Source organism: Pleurodeles waltl, chromosome 10 (assembly GCF_031143425.1).
Source record: "Pleurodeles waltl isolate 20211129_DDA chromosome 10, aPleWal1.hap1.20221129, whole genome shotgun sequence".
Classification (NCBI taxonomy): Eukaryota; Metazoa; Chordata; class Amphibia; order Caudata; family Salamandridae; genus Pleurodeles; species Pleurodeles waltl.
Window position 1 is genome coordinate 897233486 of NC_090449.1, and position 17733 is coordinate 897251218.

The window sequence follows — 17733 nt, forward strand, 5'->3', positions numbered from 1 at the left end:
AAGTCCTTGCTGCAAGAGACTTTTAGACACTAAGGCTGGTTAAGTGTGGTGGGTTTGGGGCAGCTAGTGAATCCTTTACAATGATTTTGCTGCAGAAAATGTATGCTTAATCCCTAACAAATAACAATCCCGGAAAGTAGAAAAACACACACCATCCCACATACATTAGCTGCTAATGCAATTGATTACTTAAGAAAACAGGGGGGTAGAAAGAGAAAAATAATACCATGTCTGTTTGTTTTTAGATTTAATTCCTTCTTTGACGAATAATCTGTTATTCCTTATGCATAAGTGCTTTTTCCACAGGGAACAACAAATATAGACACGAAAGTCACACCTGAGGTTTCCCTAGTTGAAAAGGGAACAAAAGTGAGTGAAACAGGCACCTTTTAAGTTATCCTCACTTGAGCGCATTGGCAAGATTGAATCTGATAAAGTGGTCATTTGATCTATGGTGTGATGTTCTGGGAGGACTCAGAGGCGATGCTTCCAGTATAAATGTAGGTGCCCTGCATTGATGGATTCACCAAGAGTTGGAACAGAGTATTGCTGCCAAATACTCAATATCATCTCATCTCTCAGTCATGAAGATTGCTGTGGTGTTCCTGCTGGTGGGCGTTAGCACTTGCTATGGTAACTAACTTATATTTCACAGAGTGCTTTGTAATGGTAATTAAACGATGGTCTTCATTTAATTGTCTGTTAATGTGTTAACTGGCACCTTCTTTTACCTCCCACGCCTGCAGTTCCTAACAGAGTAGATTTATTGAACTTCCAAGGAAGTGGCATCATGCAAGTTGAATGATGGGAATTCGAAACATAGTAAGCGGGGGATACTGAGATTCACACCACCCATAGCATTACATGTTCACCAGTACAGCTCCCTGTAGTTCAGGCTTGCTGCCAGTGTCTGGTGCACTGGGGGTGAACTGTCAAGGGTTGCGCCCAGAGAGAAAGGGTTCCACATGCTGCAGGTATTTGGAGGAGAAGGTTTGCAGTTTATTTCCCATTTCCAGGAGTTACTTTCTAAATTTCAAACAGGCAGCAGATTTTCTTGAAACCTGTCAGAAAATGACGGCACGGTATAATTGTCATAACTGCATCCAGACCGGAACAGACCGTGTTAGTCCGTACTCTGCAGCGTTCTGTTTAGAGGTGACGCAATGCACCAAGAAACATATATCACAGCCTGGGAGAGTTATTCCAAGAAGACAGTTCTTTGGTGAAGTCTGTCCGAAGGTGGCAGTCAGGATTAGTATACATTTCTAAGCCCGTACAGACATTTTAAGCCTAGCTCCTTGCCCTGACGCCACCAATAGCAAATAAGAGGGAGATCAAGGGCAAAAGGTAGAATGAGAAGTCAAACGTCCGATGTCAGGGATTAGAAGGTGTGTGATGTCACTTCATATCTAGTATTTTGGTGAATTGATATCCACAAAAGGGTTGCATGTGTTCATGAAGAAAGTATGTAGTATTGAAAGGGCTAATGGCAGATTCATAACTAACTTGCATAGAAACCCAATAAACATAAGGCCCCAAAAAGGCACATATACCAATTTCTGAGCCAATAAATTTGAATCTGATTATATGACGAAAGGTCCACATGCTCTATAAAGCCATAACTTCCAATATATTGAATTGATTATTACTAATTCTATAAGGATGCTAAAGTGATCCTAGAACTGATAATGGATAGTATATCCAATGTGAACAGCTGCTTTTATCATTAGGCTTACTTCTTACCCCTCAAGCTTGTTATTAACTCTTGCAACCCTTGTTACACAGGATTTTACTGAAAGTGGAGTTTCCAACTGAGTTCCATGTTGCCAATTTCAAACAAATTCAATAATATTTTATGGACAATAAACAGGAATAATTCCAAAAATGTTGTTGTACTTTATGGAATCAAAACGAATGATCTGCATGCACAGTGTCTATTCCCCAATAATTATGATATGAACTGTAGTTCAGAAGCAAATCACTCAAATGATCTCCTACAGAATATGTTATCACTACAGGCTCTATAGAAGTATCACTTCTAATCAATCATGCATCCTTTTTACATTTAGAATAGCTTTAGCAGCTAACTGTTACATACATTGTTTTCAAAATAATGTTTGTGTTATAAAGAATGTTTTAAGCCGACCAACTGATGTTATGACTTGACCTCTAATGCTTTTAGAAGGATAATGCTGTTTATATTCTGGACCAATGTGTGTATATAAAGATTGATACATCAATTCTAAAATTAAGTGAGTGAATGTGTGAAAAGAAAAATATATGTTGTTGACTACACAAATCTATTTGCGTTCGAGTATTTGAACAATACCAGTGGCAACACATTGTAGACTGAAGTCTTGTGTTTATATTTTTGTTCTAGGTTTTGTTCGCCAACATGGTGGTCATGATTATGTTAATCAAACCGAGGATAGTACAGTTCATAGCATAAGGGGGGTCATTCTGACCACGGCGGTCTCAGACCGCCGGGGCCAGGGTCGGCGGGAGCACCACCGACAGACCGGCGGTGCCCCGCAGGGCATTCTGACCGCGGCAGTTCGGCCGTGGTCAGATGCGGAAAACCGGGGGTCTCCCGCCGGTTTTCCGCTGCCCGTGTGAATCCTCCATGGCGGCGGAGTGCGCTCCGCCGCCATGGGGATTCTGACACCCCCTACCGCCATCCTGTTCCTGGCGGGTCTCCCGCCAGGAACAGGATGGCGGTAGGGGGTGCCGCAGGGTCCCGTGCAGTGCCCATGCCAATGGCATGGGCCCTGCAGGGGCCCCCGTAAGAGGGCCCCACTATGTATTTCAGTGTCTGCTATGCAGACACTGAAATACGCGACGGGTGCCACTGCACCCATCGCACATACCCACTCCGCCGGCTCCATTCGGAGCCGGCTTCCTCGTGGGGAGGGGTTTCCCGCTGGGCTGGCGGGCGGCCTTCTGGCAGTCGCCCGCCAGCCCAGCGGGAAAGCCTGAATGGCCTCCGCGGTCTTCTGACCGCGGAGCGGCCATATGGCGGTTCCCGCGAGGCGGGCGGCTACCGCCGCCCGCCTCACTCAGAATCAGGCCCAAAGTGTCTTATAATAATGACTGAGGTCCTCAAAGTAAATGCATGCACTAAAAATCAAAATCTAATCAAAATCATATTAGAGGAAATCACTGAAATGATCTCTTACAAGTTATTGTGTCACTGTTGGTAACACAGAAGTAGCTCTGTGATCCAGTTACACGTGCTTTGTGCACTTAGAACAATGTTTTCAGCTGAATGTTAAGTCTTTAGAATAGTACATTTGGTGTTCTGTCATTCCTAAACCCATAAAGTGGAAATGGAGAGATTGAAGAATAGTGTCAGAATCCCATATTTTTTAATGTAGTGTGGGATAGTTCATAGATTTTATGTCTGGCCAATGGAGATGCTCTGTTGTATAATTTAGGCTCATTCTATTTGGACATAACAATCTTATGGCTAATATGGCAATTACCCACTTGTCCTACTAAGTAATCTTTGGTCATTACTGGTAATGGCCAAAGATTACTTAGAGGTGTGGGACTTTTATAACTTTACTGCTTCAACGTGATCTTGATATTGAACAATGTATTGTCTGTATTGTTTTAAAGTATATCCAAAGCAGTATCTGAGAGAGTGTAGGTGAAAGGAAAATATATAACGTGCTTACAAAAAATGTAATTGGCTTTATCCGACACTGCAGCATATTTCTGAGAGAGGCACTTACACGCTTTTATTATTGTTTCAGGTCATGTACGCCCACCCAGTGGTGGGAATGTCCCCAACACAAACTGTCTTGAAATAATTCTGGTAAGTTCCACCATTTAAAAGGTGTTGCTGAAAGCAATACTTGAAAAAAGTGAACATTTTAAATTAGTGTATTGTGTGTTAACTAATTTGTAGCTTCTATCGGGATACATTTTTGTGAGATTTTAAGTTCTGAACTGTTCGGGAGATCATTTTATAAGTAGCTCCATGCAAAGAGGGGAGTGTTCAGCGAAGCCTATTAAGTGCTATCACATTTGCTAAGAGTAACTTCAATGAATAACATTCACTGAAAATGAGGATATGTGTCCTAATACAACATTCTCAATAGTGAGATTTTGATGTAGATGTCCATATAAAGTGTAAACCCTTTAAGAGTTTTAGGAAGGATGTATTTTACCTAATGTGTCACATATGCTTGCTTCATATAGGAAATGTCACTGTTTAATTTCGAATTCTGTTGTATATTGAAATTCTAATAAAAAATGTTTATGAAAAAAGGTGTAGTCGGGATATGCTACAAAGATGCACACAGAGACACTTAAGCATCATATTAACACGCATTGGCACATTAACTCCATCCCCAATAATGTTATTCAGACATTTATAATTTAGACATCAGAATGATGCATTAGTGATGATCCTTGGATTTGACATCAAAGACTACGTTATATAGTATGGCACTATGCATCCCTATGGGACCCAGTAGAGAAATCCAGATAGACTAATGCATGATAAATAAACTACTTTTACATATTTTTTTTTAATTCTCTTTTAGAAAAAAGATGTGAAAAACCTTCTGGCTGCCCTACAAAACCTTTTCTGCTCATACAAAAACTGCAAGGTAAAGATATTCTCTTCTCACATTTTGATTCATAGTTACTGTTCACTATTTCCATGAACAGCTCCTCTGGAACTGTGCTGTCTCCACTCAGAGGTTTCAGTGTCTCTGTGGACATTTACATATTTTTATATTTATGTATATATATATATATATATATATATATATATATATATATATATATATATATATATATTTATATATATCACTGTCTCCCTGAGGAAATGCTTCCCACAGAGGAATCCACACTACATGTCATTACCTTTCTCTGTAGTGGTTGTTAGTCTTCTATGATAGCCCTGTCTGGAATACCTAACTAACAATGAAAGAACCACATCAGTGCCCACTTCCTGAGTGCTCCTTCCCACATCCGGTAATCTTTCAATATTGAATAATCAAGTGTTTCTTGGTGCCTAAGTAATGCCTCTGACAATAATAATCATTATCGCAAGCTCATTAATTAGTGATGTGTTACATCACTGAGTTGATTCCTTTTCATAAAAAAATGTTATGTGCATTTTAGTTCAACAGCTTGAATGATATCTTGTCCATTCAAACTTCTGTCATCCCAAGGTAAAAAAATGGAATACCCTTAGCACACTGGATTCTATTACTAATTGTTATTTCAGCCATATAAAATGCTAGACTGGCAGGATTATCAATTAGTAACAACCCTGATTAGTATAATTACCTCTGGCATTCTTTCAGCCAAAATTCCAAAATCACATCACTGCTTTCAGATGAGTTATCCTGATATCTATGCCTTATCACTTTCCACATGAACAAAATTCCACCTAGTATGCTCAAAAATGTCTTCAGTTCTATTCAATTCTACTCAATGGTGAATAATTGTCTTCACATAACTCTCCCTTGTAAAGTCTCCTTTCAAAGCACCAAGTGCTCCAAAACCATGGACTTTCATTTTAGGGGTTGGAGTCCACAAGTTTGACCTACACTGAATTGTGTGTCACTTTGTGTAACCTCTGCCAAATTAGTTTCCATGCTGTGTCCCCTATATCTCACTGTTTACCACCTGGAGTTCCTTTCACCACTCTTCATCCTCTGTTCCTTTTGTGTGCCCTGAAACTCACTGCATAGCTGGGTGTGCCAGACACCTTATCGCTAACCACATTTAGTGCTTTACATCTCAATTCTGGCCATTCTGTGTGTTCTACACTCCATTGCACACAATTCCAGTTTCCCCACAGTAGGGCGTCTCCCACTTTATGTACTCTAAAAACCAGTGCCTCAGAAATGATGTACCCTAGCAGTCAAAAACAATAATTGTTTGGGCCCTACAACTCAGTGGCTGTAACTCTGTGCCCCTCTACCAGAATGTGTTTCTTGCAACTAAACATACTGATCCATTAATCTGTTTACTCTGTTCACAATGTGAACTACATTATTTAACATATGTATAGTTATTCACAAATCTGTAAAACACTGATGTTAGTGTGAATCAGATAGTATAACCTGCATATCCGAGCGAACCAATGGATGCCTGACACTTCACCATTTTAAAATCAATTTATGAATCCAATAGCAAATGTTATTATTTTTAGCTCATTAATGATAACCAACAGTGAACCCTCCTCAGAACCCAGAACTGATTAAAAAACTCTTTAATTGTTTCTGTGGAGGGTTGGCAAGATTTTCCCTATTAATTCATAACAGTAAAACATGTTGATGGTCTTATATAAAATGAAATAATACAAACATATTCACAACTATGATCGCTTTAAAGAATTGATGTTCAGAATTTATTGTGAATAGCCACAAAAGAACCACAGGCGCTTTGCTTTGTAATTAAATTTGCAATACTTTTGCTACAGACAAAATTATCATTCTTTAATGCGAGAAACTGTACTAAGGGACCCCAATTCCCATCATTCTTTGGCAGGCACCTGAGGAGGTGAGCCCTCCAGCGCGATATAATACAATTGACATCTCTGCAACCCATGATGTGAGAAGCTGCACAGTTGGGCTCCAAGCCCCACCACCCTTTGCCAATGACTATAGTGCTACTGTGTAGGAAAGTTGCCTCGTTCTACCTTGGCTACCCCCACTTTTGGCCTGTTTGTCAGTGTGTTTTACTGTGTCTACTGGGATCCTGCTAACCAGGACCTCTGTAGTTATGCTCTCTCCCCTAAATGTAGTTGTTGGTAACTGGTATCACTGTATTTCACCCACAATTGGCACACTGGTGTCCCATTAGAATTCCCTAGTGCATGGTGCCTAGGTACCCAGGGCATTGGTGTTCCAGGGGATCCCAATGGGCTACTGCATATAGTTTGTCACCCATAAAGAGCCCAAGCAAAGGGTTCTGCAAGACTGCCACTGCAGCCTGCGGCCTGCGTGAAAAGGTGCAAACACCCTTTCACTGCCACTTTTCACTACACAAGGTTACTTATAAGTCACCCCTATGGCAGGCCTTCCAGCCCAGAGGGCAGGGTGCAAAGTACCTGTGTGTGAGGGTACCCCTACACTAGCAGAGATGCACCCACGAACTCCAGGTCCATTTTCCAGGACTTCATGAGTTTCAGGACGCCACTTTACACATGTACTGTTGGAATCATACCCCAAGGCTTTTGCAAGCTTTGGTTGTATGACTCCATGCACTCTGGGAGCACCTTAGAGGATCCCCAATATTGCCATTACAGCCTTCTGAGGGATTCCAGGCAGCCCAATCTACTGCCGCCTCCCAGACAGGTTTCTCCCCTCCTGTTGCTTGAGAAGCTCGAGCCCAGGAAGGAAGAACAAAGGATTTCCTTTGGGAGAGGGGTGTTACACCCTTTCCCTTTGAAAATATGTGTTGCAGGCAGTGGAGGAATATCCTCCCAGGCCACTGGAAATGCTTTGAATGGCACACTTGGTGCCCTCCTTGCATAAACCAGTCTACACTGGTTCAGGGACACCGAGTCCCTGCTCTGGCGCGAAACTGGTCAAAGGAAAGGAGAGTGACCACTCCCCTGTCCATCACATCCCAGGATGGTGCTTAGACCTTCTCCAGAGGGTCCCTGGGTTTTGTCATCTTGGAATCAAGATTGACAGGGAACTCCTGGAGCATCTGATTGGCCAGTGCCAGCAGGTGACGTCAGAGCCCCATCCTGATAGGTGGTCACTCGGCTATGTGACCAATCCTCCTTTCAGGGCTATTTAGGGTCTGTCCTTTGGGTGTCTTCAGATTCGGATTGCAAGACTCCAGCAGGCATCCTTTGCACCCTCTACTTCTGACTGAAGAAACTGCATCTGGACTCTTCAGGACCCTACAAGCTGCAACAAAGAAGCAAGACGCCTTCTGCAACATTGGATCTCTGGGGTCTTCCAGCAACTGCAACATTTCCCTAGTCGTGCATCCTCTGAGGACAGTTTGTCTTCAGCCTGCATCAGAAGGAATCTCCCTTGGAGTGAAGGAGTCATTCCCCTGCTTCTGCAGGCACCAACTGCCATGACAACCGGCTGCCTGGATCCCCTCCCCTGCTGAGCTGCATGGATCCTGCATCACGGGTTGTAGACTGAATTGGTCCAGACCGTCCTCTATTCCAACTGTCCAACTTGGGTGAAGGTAAGCCCTTTCCTGACCACGTAGGACAGTACCCCCATGCACTATGTAATTTGCAGCTGCCAATGCTTCTTGGTATTCTTCCTTCAAGATCTTTGTACAACTTGAAGCTCCAGCCCCAGCAATCCTTCCTGCGACACACAGCTCCCTGAGTGTTTCTCTGGCGGCGTGGGAGCCTTTTTTGTGGTGCTGCATGGGCCTCATCTGTGACTTTCTTGTCCCAGTCCTGTGGGACTTCTGTGGGTGCTGGCTGGTCTTCTGTGGACTCTCTGTGTTGTTGAGGGCCCCCTCTGACTCCCTCTCCTGGGTGGAGTCCAACTGGTCCTTCCTGGTCCACTCACAGCAAGCTTTGAGTGTGCTAAAGCTTGTTTGGGGACTCCGATGACACAAACCTGACGGCAATCCTCCATCAGGCGTTGGACATCACCTGCAGCCTCCAGGAACCCAACTTCTTCTTCTTGGGTGCAGTGCTGACTCTTCTTTTCACCGGTGGTTCACCTTTTGCCACTTCATCCAGGTTGGTACAGTCTCCTGCCCTTCCTGGACTCTCCTGTGGTTCTTGGACTTGGTCCCCCTTTTCCACAGGTCCTTTGGTCCAGGAATCCACTATTGGTGGCTTGCAGTTTCTTCTGGGTTTTGCACTATTCTTCTTTACTTCTCTGTGTGTTCTGGGAAACTGTGATTTACTCCTGTTTTCCTGGTCGCTGGGGTGGGTCGTGGTACTTACCTTTGGCCTTTCCTAGTACTCCCAGCTCCCCTCTACACACTACACTTTCCTAGGTGGGGGACTGACTTGTGCATTCCACTTTCTTAGTATATGGTTTGTGCTACCCCCGGCCCATTTCTAACTATTGTGATGTTCACTATTTGCTTTGTTTTCTGACAGTTTTTTGGCCTATTTCTGCATACTAGTGTATATATTTGTGTATTACTTAGGAGAGTATAGACTCTATGGTATTTTTGGTATTTGTGCCACCAAAATAAAGTACCCTTATTTTTGTAACACTGGGGGGGTCATTCTGACCCTGGCGGTCCATGACCACCAGGGCAAGAATGACGGAAGCACCGCCAACAGGCTGGCGGTGCTTCCTACCCCATACCGCCGCGGTCGCACCGCCGGGGCCGGCGGTTTCCCGCCATTTTTCCCCCGGCGGTGATAATCCACCAGGGCAGCGCTGCAAGCAGTGCTGCCCTGGGGATTATGACCCCCTTACCGCCAGCCCGTTTCTGGCGGTTTGCACCGCTAGGAAGAGGCTGACGGTAAGGGGTGTCCTGGGGCCCCTGGGGGCCCCTGCACTGCCCATGCAACTTGCATGGGCAGTGCAGGGGCCCCCTAACAGGGCCCGGCCTGCTTTTCACTGTCTGCATGGCAGACAGTGAAAAGCCCGACGGGTGCAACTGCACCCGTCGCACGGCCGCAACACCACCAGCTCCATTAGGAGCCGGCTCCTGTGTTGCGGCCTCATTCCCGCTGGGCCGGCGGGCGCAAACTTAGTTAGCTTCCGCCGGCCCAGCGGGAATGTCGGAATGGGGGCCGCGTGAGTGCGGGCGCATGGCGGTTTCCGCCTGGCGGGCGGCTGTAGCCGCCCGCCAAGTTTGGAATGACCCCCTGAGTGTTCTCTTTCATGTGTGTAAGTACTAAGTGTTAAAACAGTGGTATTGCATGAGCTTTGCATGTCTCCTATATAAGGCTTGGCTGCTCATCCACAGCTACCTCTAGAGAGCCTGGTTTCTAGACACTGACTACACTACACCAATAAGGGATTTCTGGACCTGGTATAAGGTGTAAATACCATATGTACCCACTGCACACCGGGCCAGCCTCCTACACATTGATGTCCCTGCAGTGCCATTGCTACACCTGTACAAAAGGCAGGGTCAAGGGCCTGCCTGCCCCTGTCAAAGCCAGGATAAGGGAGCGCATGACTACTAGCTCCCTTGAATGTGTTATTACATCTACTTAACAATGGATGATATTTGCTCCATAAGGTACTGTTTGATTCCCCCACCTCTACTATAACAGGTTTCTTCCCCTAAATACTGTGTTCTTGGTGCAGTTTCTGTGATTGTGACTGTAACTGGTTCTGCAGCTACGGTAAAAAGCAAAACAACCTTCACCCTCAGGATCTTCAGGAGCAGGAAAAAGACAAATAAACATACTGCAGAACAATCGGTAGCGGAGGTTATAGATAATTTACTCAAGGAGGCAGAATGGTTGTTGAATGAGCATTGTGTGATGGCTGACAAAGATATTTGAAAATTAGAGTCCCCAAAGCCCTTCCATCTCAACCTCTAACTAAGCAAACCTTGACAGAACTAGCCAATGACAAATGATTACAACCAGTCTACAGAGGGCCCAAAGACACTTTAATCAGATGTGGAGGCTGCCTATCTCTAATCCCATACATTGTTTGTACTAACAGGTTTTCACCCTTGCAGAATGAAGAGTGCAAAAAACCCACAGTTTAGGATTCAGCCCCATGCCAAAACTACATACTCTAGTCCTCCATAGAAGCTGGAGAACTTGACAAGCCTTTAGAAAAAAAGAGCTGACTTAAAGCAAACTATGGTGATGTTGATTGATTTATTTTGTAGTCAGACCCCAGGCTTAATATTGAATGTCCACTCTACAATTGATACCAGTAATAGCAAATGCCTTAATACGTCTGTGCCTAGTATAGATAGAGCTTTACATAGCCAGAGAATTATGACTGAGAAAGCTAGCACAGCAGCACATGTGCTTTATACAAGTGAAAGAGGAATAGTGGGTAGCATCAATACCACACATGATACTTGAATTAGATGCTAACAATGAAAAGTCTCTGGTGATGGAAATGGTAGAAATGTATCAGATATTTATGACCCCTCAGGGCTCAACTGCATTACACACCTATAAACCCATTGAAATGGCCCATGATCGCTAAGACCCATTTTTTTATGCACTGATAATGAAAGGAGCTTGAGGAATGTTAACAGTTTTAATTGGTATTTATCTCCCCTCATTTGGATTCACACACCTAGAGCTAGCAATACCTCTGAGAGTGAGGTCTATATTATTAAAGCCCTTAAGCAAGTTTAGTTGAAGAATTAGGTTTTCTATCATTTAATCGGACATAATTGGTGTGAAAAACTATCCACACCCTAGTGGAGGTTGGGATTATATCAAGATGAACCTTGCCTGCCCTAGATTAGCTAAGGGATTAGTCACGCGTGGCCTGAGGACCGATCCTCCAATTTAAAATGGCCACCAAAAGTGACAAACTCCCTCACCAAAGAATGCTTTGAAACCCTCATGTCCAACTGCTGACACCGTAGAACAGGTCCCAGGTGGAGCACACTGATTTATAAGGAAGGGGATTACCACATCTAATAATGTCCATCTCTAATGTATTAGTTGTACCGCAGTTGGGAAGTACGTACTATTGATGATTTATTTCAAGGAAATCAATCCTGTGACTCAAAAATGGTGTCTAAATTAATGGGTACCTCTTCTACACCCTTAGCCTCAGATTATTGCACCCCATGCTGACCATGTGGTATGTCCAAGTTTATATTTTGAGATTAAATATATTTATAACCCCTCAATCATTAACGGTACTCGTTTTGTTCAGTCTAGTGTGGGCAACGTTGATACTGTTGATATTATGCTGGATAATAAAGTGAGCAGATTAAAATCCATAGTGGTCTCTCAATGTGTAAAACCTAGAAACATCATTATGATAAACTGGAACGTTGTCAGCTTAAAATCAAAACGGTCACATTAAGATTGAGGACATTTTACATCACTATGATAAGATGGAACGTTGTCGGCTTACAATAAAAACTGTCACATAAAGATTGAGGACATTTTACAGGTAGCTTTGTTTTCTGTTTATTCTATGAACTATGAGCTACTGATAGTGCTTATAGGTTGGACTATGGAAACTTCCAAGTTGCAGATGAATATTCAAGTGCAGCCAGGTTTCTGGTGGTTTGGGCATGTGTCTGAGAAACTCCCTACATTGTGATATCTAGAAACGTTTACTGCTCTTCAGAGATACTGGGAAGAAGAGAATTAATAAAGACAGCTGGATTACACAAAGAAAAGCTCTGTGGGTGGCTAAGATACTTTGGGATATACTTCATGGACAAATTGGTGCAAGAAGCCAAGGATAAAAATTCTAAGAAGTTCTTGCATCTGGACACCCATGGAGGCAAGAGGGGCATAATAAGCAAGAGGCGTTTGTGCTAGCTGGTGAGCCGTTGGCTCACTTTAGAGCGCTTTACTCCAAGGAATATTAAGAATTTTCTTGCTCCATCTTCTGTGGGCAATCCTCTGATCAATCACCATCTAACACTAAACAAATACTTAATTTTTCCCTAGGCGACAATGCAGCAGCCCTCATGGCCCACAAAACATGGTCTCACAAAGATCTAGGAAACTATCAACCCATCAGCTTAATAGACAACGTGCAAAACATACTCTGCAAGCAGGTCTGGATAAGCCTATATCCTGAATGTCTGTGTACTCAATGATAAGCCACCTCCAAGCAGGCTTTAGATCAAAAACTAGCATGATAGACCAGGCCTTCTTAATTCAACTGATTAGGTGTAAGACCGTGAATATGGGGAAGGGTAGCCTATACATCACCTTTGTTGATTTGCAAGCGGTATTTGATACAGTCCAAATGGCCAAGCTTTGGCAGGTTTATAGTGATATGGAGATTCTGCTAGACATGGTAACTAGGCGCTTATACACTGGCAACTACGCATGGGCCTGTAGTGACCCTAATAGAGAACTTACAAAGAAAATAGAAATCAATCAAGGGGTCCAACAGGGTTGTGTTTTGGCACCAACAATATCCACCTCTCAAAATGACTCTACAATGATGGATGGACTGAAAATCCAAGCATTATTTTTTGTTGATGATAGAATTTTGATTTCAAAAACACAGAAAGGCCTCCTTACTTTGATTGAGAGATTTAGCCAGTTTTGTGGGACTAATGGCTCTGAATTAAATGCCTTAAAAATGAAACTAATGACTTTTAATGCTAAGGATGCACGCAAGTAGATAATATGAATGGGTACTAATTTAGGAAGATTCAACAACTTTGGTTAACCAGGTATAGGACTGTCTGTTAAGGACAGGTGGGGTGAGCAAATTGAGAAAACAGGTGTTGTTTAAAGCGTAGGGCAACCGCCATTGTCAAGTTCTTTAGGGATTGTAAAAATTACCCAGACCCCCCCATACTAAAGGTTTGTAGAGCTCAGGCTGTTAGTGCTGAGATTAATTGATCCGAAATGTGGGGCCATTGTGGAGTTGAAGCTCTTTTACCACCAGAGAGTTCCTTTATGCATTCCTTATTAAGGCTCCCACAGAGCTGTCCTCTCTTCCGCTTGCATTTAGACCTAGGTGTTCAGGAGATAAATGACCACACCAGATTGAAACCCGACTTGTACTGGATTTAAGTGTGGTCTATCAAAATACTAGCTCACCACAGAGCTAGACTTCGCAATGTGATCAGTAGAACCCAGGTGTTAAATATCCCCTGGCTAAAGTACACACAAGATTGGATAAATAATCTAGCCTTGAGAGAGCCATGGGAGATTCTAACCTCCATTACCCCTAGTACACGCCTAATTGTAAAAAAAATGTTTTAGAAGATGCCCTGAACAGAAAAGTGAACACTCCATCTTGGGGGAGTTTAACGGACACTTTTATAAATATGAAGGTTGATTTTTATTTTGAGGAATTCCCAGATTTGTTTCTATCACCTCTATCTAGGAAATTGCACATCCAGTTAAGGCAGGGTACACTTCCTCTGGCCTCTCTCACAAGATATTGGTTGAACCTAAAGTTTAGCCAAGGTACATGCTCTGCTTGTAATTTAGGTCAAGAAAATGTTGAACCCATTCTTTCTTTTTTTGACCTGCGTATAGCTATCTGCAGTTAAAATGTATTAAATGCTTATCGTTGTCATTTTGGCTTAAGCAGTACTGGGAGTCCTAGAGGGTTGTAGAGCAAATACAATCCCAATGATTGTGATCCATGACTTCAGCTTTTTCTATACTGCATGGTTGGTAAGAATAAAGCCCTTGGAGGCACATATTTACAACCCCCTGCTCAACCATGGAGTCACCTTTTTGGACGCTCCGGCAGCACAGACTGTGATCCATATCTATGAAGCCATGCAAAACCACTTTGCTTGGCTTTGACTGGCCTCATAGATACTGGAGTAAGGCAAGGAAGCACAAGTCACTGCTTGCCTTAATCTGCACCAGGGGGGGCGTTAAATGAGCGTTGCATTGTGTTTTCCCACACAACTTCCATGGGTTTTGACGCATTCCCTGATTTTACAAGGACATAAACCTGGGAATATGTCAAAATCTTCCACCTCCCCAGGGCAGGCGTAATGAGAAGATATATTTTATTTCTTCTTGTTGTTTCTTCTTTCTATGTGTGCTACATTCTGCAGCACAAAGAGAAGTGATGATTTCTTTTTGAAAAGCAAGGATGACCTGGCACTGTGATAGAGATTGGGAATGTCAGCATTGGATGTTTTTTTAATTCATTTTAATCTAGTATTTTCCACCTGTCTTTTATCTGTATTGAATTCTATGTTGCTGATGAATCTGTGAAATTCAAACTGGCAAATTAATAAATATACTGGGATCAAACTTACATTTGCTTTAAATAATATTAAACATTTTTCCTAATTAATATCTATTGCAGCGGTGTAGCATTAGTCCCTACAGCCTCTGCGGTTGCGGGGGAGGCAAGATCCAGCATGCCCAGGGTGTAACAAAAGCCGGTTAAGCCTGAATATTTCTAAGATATATAAGGCTAAGGGGCCCCTCATCACATTCTGCAGCGGGCTCTATCATTTTGTGTTACACCACTAATATACTGCAGAAGCATGAATAAGTATCCAGTCTCTACCTTTACGTTTGCTTGATAGATTTTTAACCTTTTTTTAGCAAGTATTGTCTTATAATTATTTGGGGAGACTTCAATATGTCATTTGAACCATGTGTGCTGGTAATAGATTTAGCAAAGGATGAGGATTCCTATTGGGGCATCCTGGAATTAACTTCACCTCTGAAGACAGAACTTAACAGGTCAGCACTACTACTTGTTGAGCTCACAATATTATATGGTCTATGGGCTTACAACGGCCATTTACCCTCAGAGAGGCACATATAGTAGCAATATTATTTTTTACTTCTTGATGTATGCCTAAGGCAAGAAATGGTTGACATGATGTTCACATGAAAGTGGCCATAACCCTGGGTCCTCCATTTAACTGTATCTTTGATTGATGATTTATCATACACTGGTAACTCTGGAGGCAATGAATAAGTTATCAATAACAATAGAAGGAATGTAAAGTGGGTGGATATAGATGGCACCCCAATGGTCATTATATCATTCTATGAACTTGTAATTTACATTGCTTCCCTCTACCATGCTTGTGTAGGCACAATAACCTGAAATAACGTTTTTGAAAGATATCAGAACAGGGACAGTAGTAGTTTGATTGTGACTGTTGGACAACTAAGAGCCTATTGGTTACTGCTATTAAGCAGGGGAGGGGCAAAGGTAAATAGGAACTAACAGGAAAGGCTTACAAAAACATTTCAAAGGAGCAATGTTCACATACATACAACAATATGTTGAAACATTTTGGTTCACAATAAATGCAGTGGGGGGCATAAGAATGCTATGAGATAAGAAGTTCCTATCCCGTGAAAAGAATGGGTTGTGCATCTTAAAGCTCTTTATAGTGATTATTTAGAAGTGGACACTCATAATGCTCAAATAGAATTTCTTTATGGCCAGCAAAAGAACACTTTTACCTTTGCTATTACTTCGACATGTTCTGAAATGTTATCAGTTGTTACCTTATTTAAATGCCCTCTCAAATACCATAGGAACAGGCGGTCTGGTACTGCACTCATGGAAGAGTGCAAAAATAGTACTACCAATTTTTATACAAGGATGTTGTAATATACCTGGCAACTAGCAATCAATCAGTTTGTTTGATAATATGCAGTAGATATTCTTCAAGCCTGTTCTCAATAGGCTCATAACCTGGATTATTGAAAACGAGATTTTGAATCCATACTAGGCCAGATTTAGACCAAAGACAAGTATGGTTGAATAGATCTTTTGCTTCATTTTGGACTAAATGAAGGAATGTGGACATTGGCCTGAGCACCTTATATGTTGCTTCTTCGATTTACAGGCAGCTTTTAACATGGTCATGGCCCCAGAGTTAAACTATGGAGGGTACCTGCAGAGACAGAAGTTTTTTCAGACTTGTTGGATTTTGTAAGAAGGATTTACACAGACAATTATGCTCTGGTCCGGCAAAATCAATCAATCAATGAATCAATCATGACATTTGTAAAGCACAGCGATATCACCCCTAAGGGTATTAGGGTGCTGAGGGTGCCATGCCTCTGTCAAAAATCCACGTCTCGAGTCTCCTTTTGAAGTCTGCCTGGGAGGGAGCTTTTCAGAGGAGTGGGAGCAGGCTGTTGCAGGACTTGGCTGCTGTGTAGGAGAAGGAGCTGCCTCTGCTGCAGCTGCAATGGATGCAGGGGGTTTGTGAGAGGTTTGGCAAGGTGGAGCTTAGTTGTCTTGCTAGGACGTCGAAGTGGTTGATGTGGGATGAATAGGTTGTGGAGATCTTTGTATGCAAGTGTAAGGATTTTAAATTGGCATCTCTTCTGGATGGGGAGCCAGTGGAGGTTCCTGAGGTGTGGGGTGATGCGTGAGTGCTTGGGGAGGTTGAGGATGAGCCTGCCTGCAGTGCTCTGAAGAGTCTGGAGTTTTAAGCAGCTGGGAGGACACTTGAGTGTAGAGAGCATTGCCATACTTGAGGTGGCTGATGACCAGGGCATGCATGACTGCCTTATTGGTATATGTAGGGATCCATATGAAGACTCAGCGGATCATATGGAAGATGTAGAAGAAGAAGGAGGCGACTTAGTTTACTTGTCGATTCATGGATAGTTGGCAGTCGAGGATGATGTTGAGGCTTCATGCGGGGTCTGATGGAGATCGCATTGGTTGGAATTCTGCTGCCCGCCAGTTGTGGTCCCATATGGAGGTGTTCTTTACAAAGATCAGGAATTCTGTTTTGTTGGTGTTTAGTTTGAGTGAACTGTTTTTGATCCATGTTTCTACGTTGGTCATGGCATTGAGGAAGTTGGATTTGGCGCTCTGGGGGGTCTTGGATGAGTGAGATTATTGGAGTGTTGTCATAGAAGGAGACTATATTGAATCCTTAGGATCTGACTATGTCTGTGAAGGAGGTCATGTAGTTGTTGAAGAGGGTTGGGCTGAGAGAGGATCCCGGGGTACACCACAGGTGATTTATTTTGGGTGTAGAAGTGAAGGAAAGAAGGTGGATGCTCTGCGTGAGGCCTGAGAGAAAAGAGGTGACCCACTTAAGGGAATTCCATTGAATGCCTATGTTGTGGAGTCTGTTGAGGAGAGTGTTGTTGGAGAGTGTATTGAACACTGCAGAGAGGTCAAGAAAGATCAGAGCTTCTGGCTCTCCTTGGTCAAG

General features: G+C 43.0%; 1 protein-coding gene across 2 annotated transcripts in view; it reads left to right on the forward strand.

The window, feature by feature from the left end:
• Positions 1-473: 473 nt before the first annotated feature.
• Positions 474-17733, forward strand: part of LOC138260835 (ranaspumin-like) — a 55679-nt gene continuing 38419 nt past the window's right edge. For both annotated transcript variants that reach the window (XM_069209260.1, XM_069209262.1), the window contains exons 1-3: positions 474-633; positions 3756-3817; positions 4551-4616. In XM_069209260.1, the coding sequence (XP_069065361.1) occupies positions 585-633; positions 3756-3817; positions 4551-4616 (177 nt within the window). In that variant the 5' untranslated portion in view covers positions 474-584. The remainder of the gene's footprint in view (positions 634-3755; positions 3818-4550; positions 4617-17733) is intronic.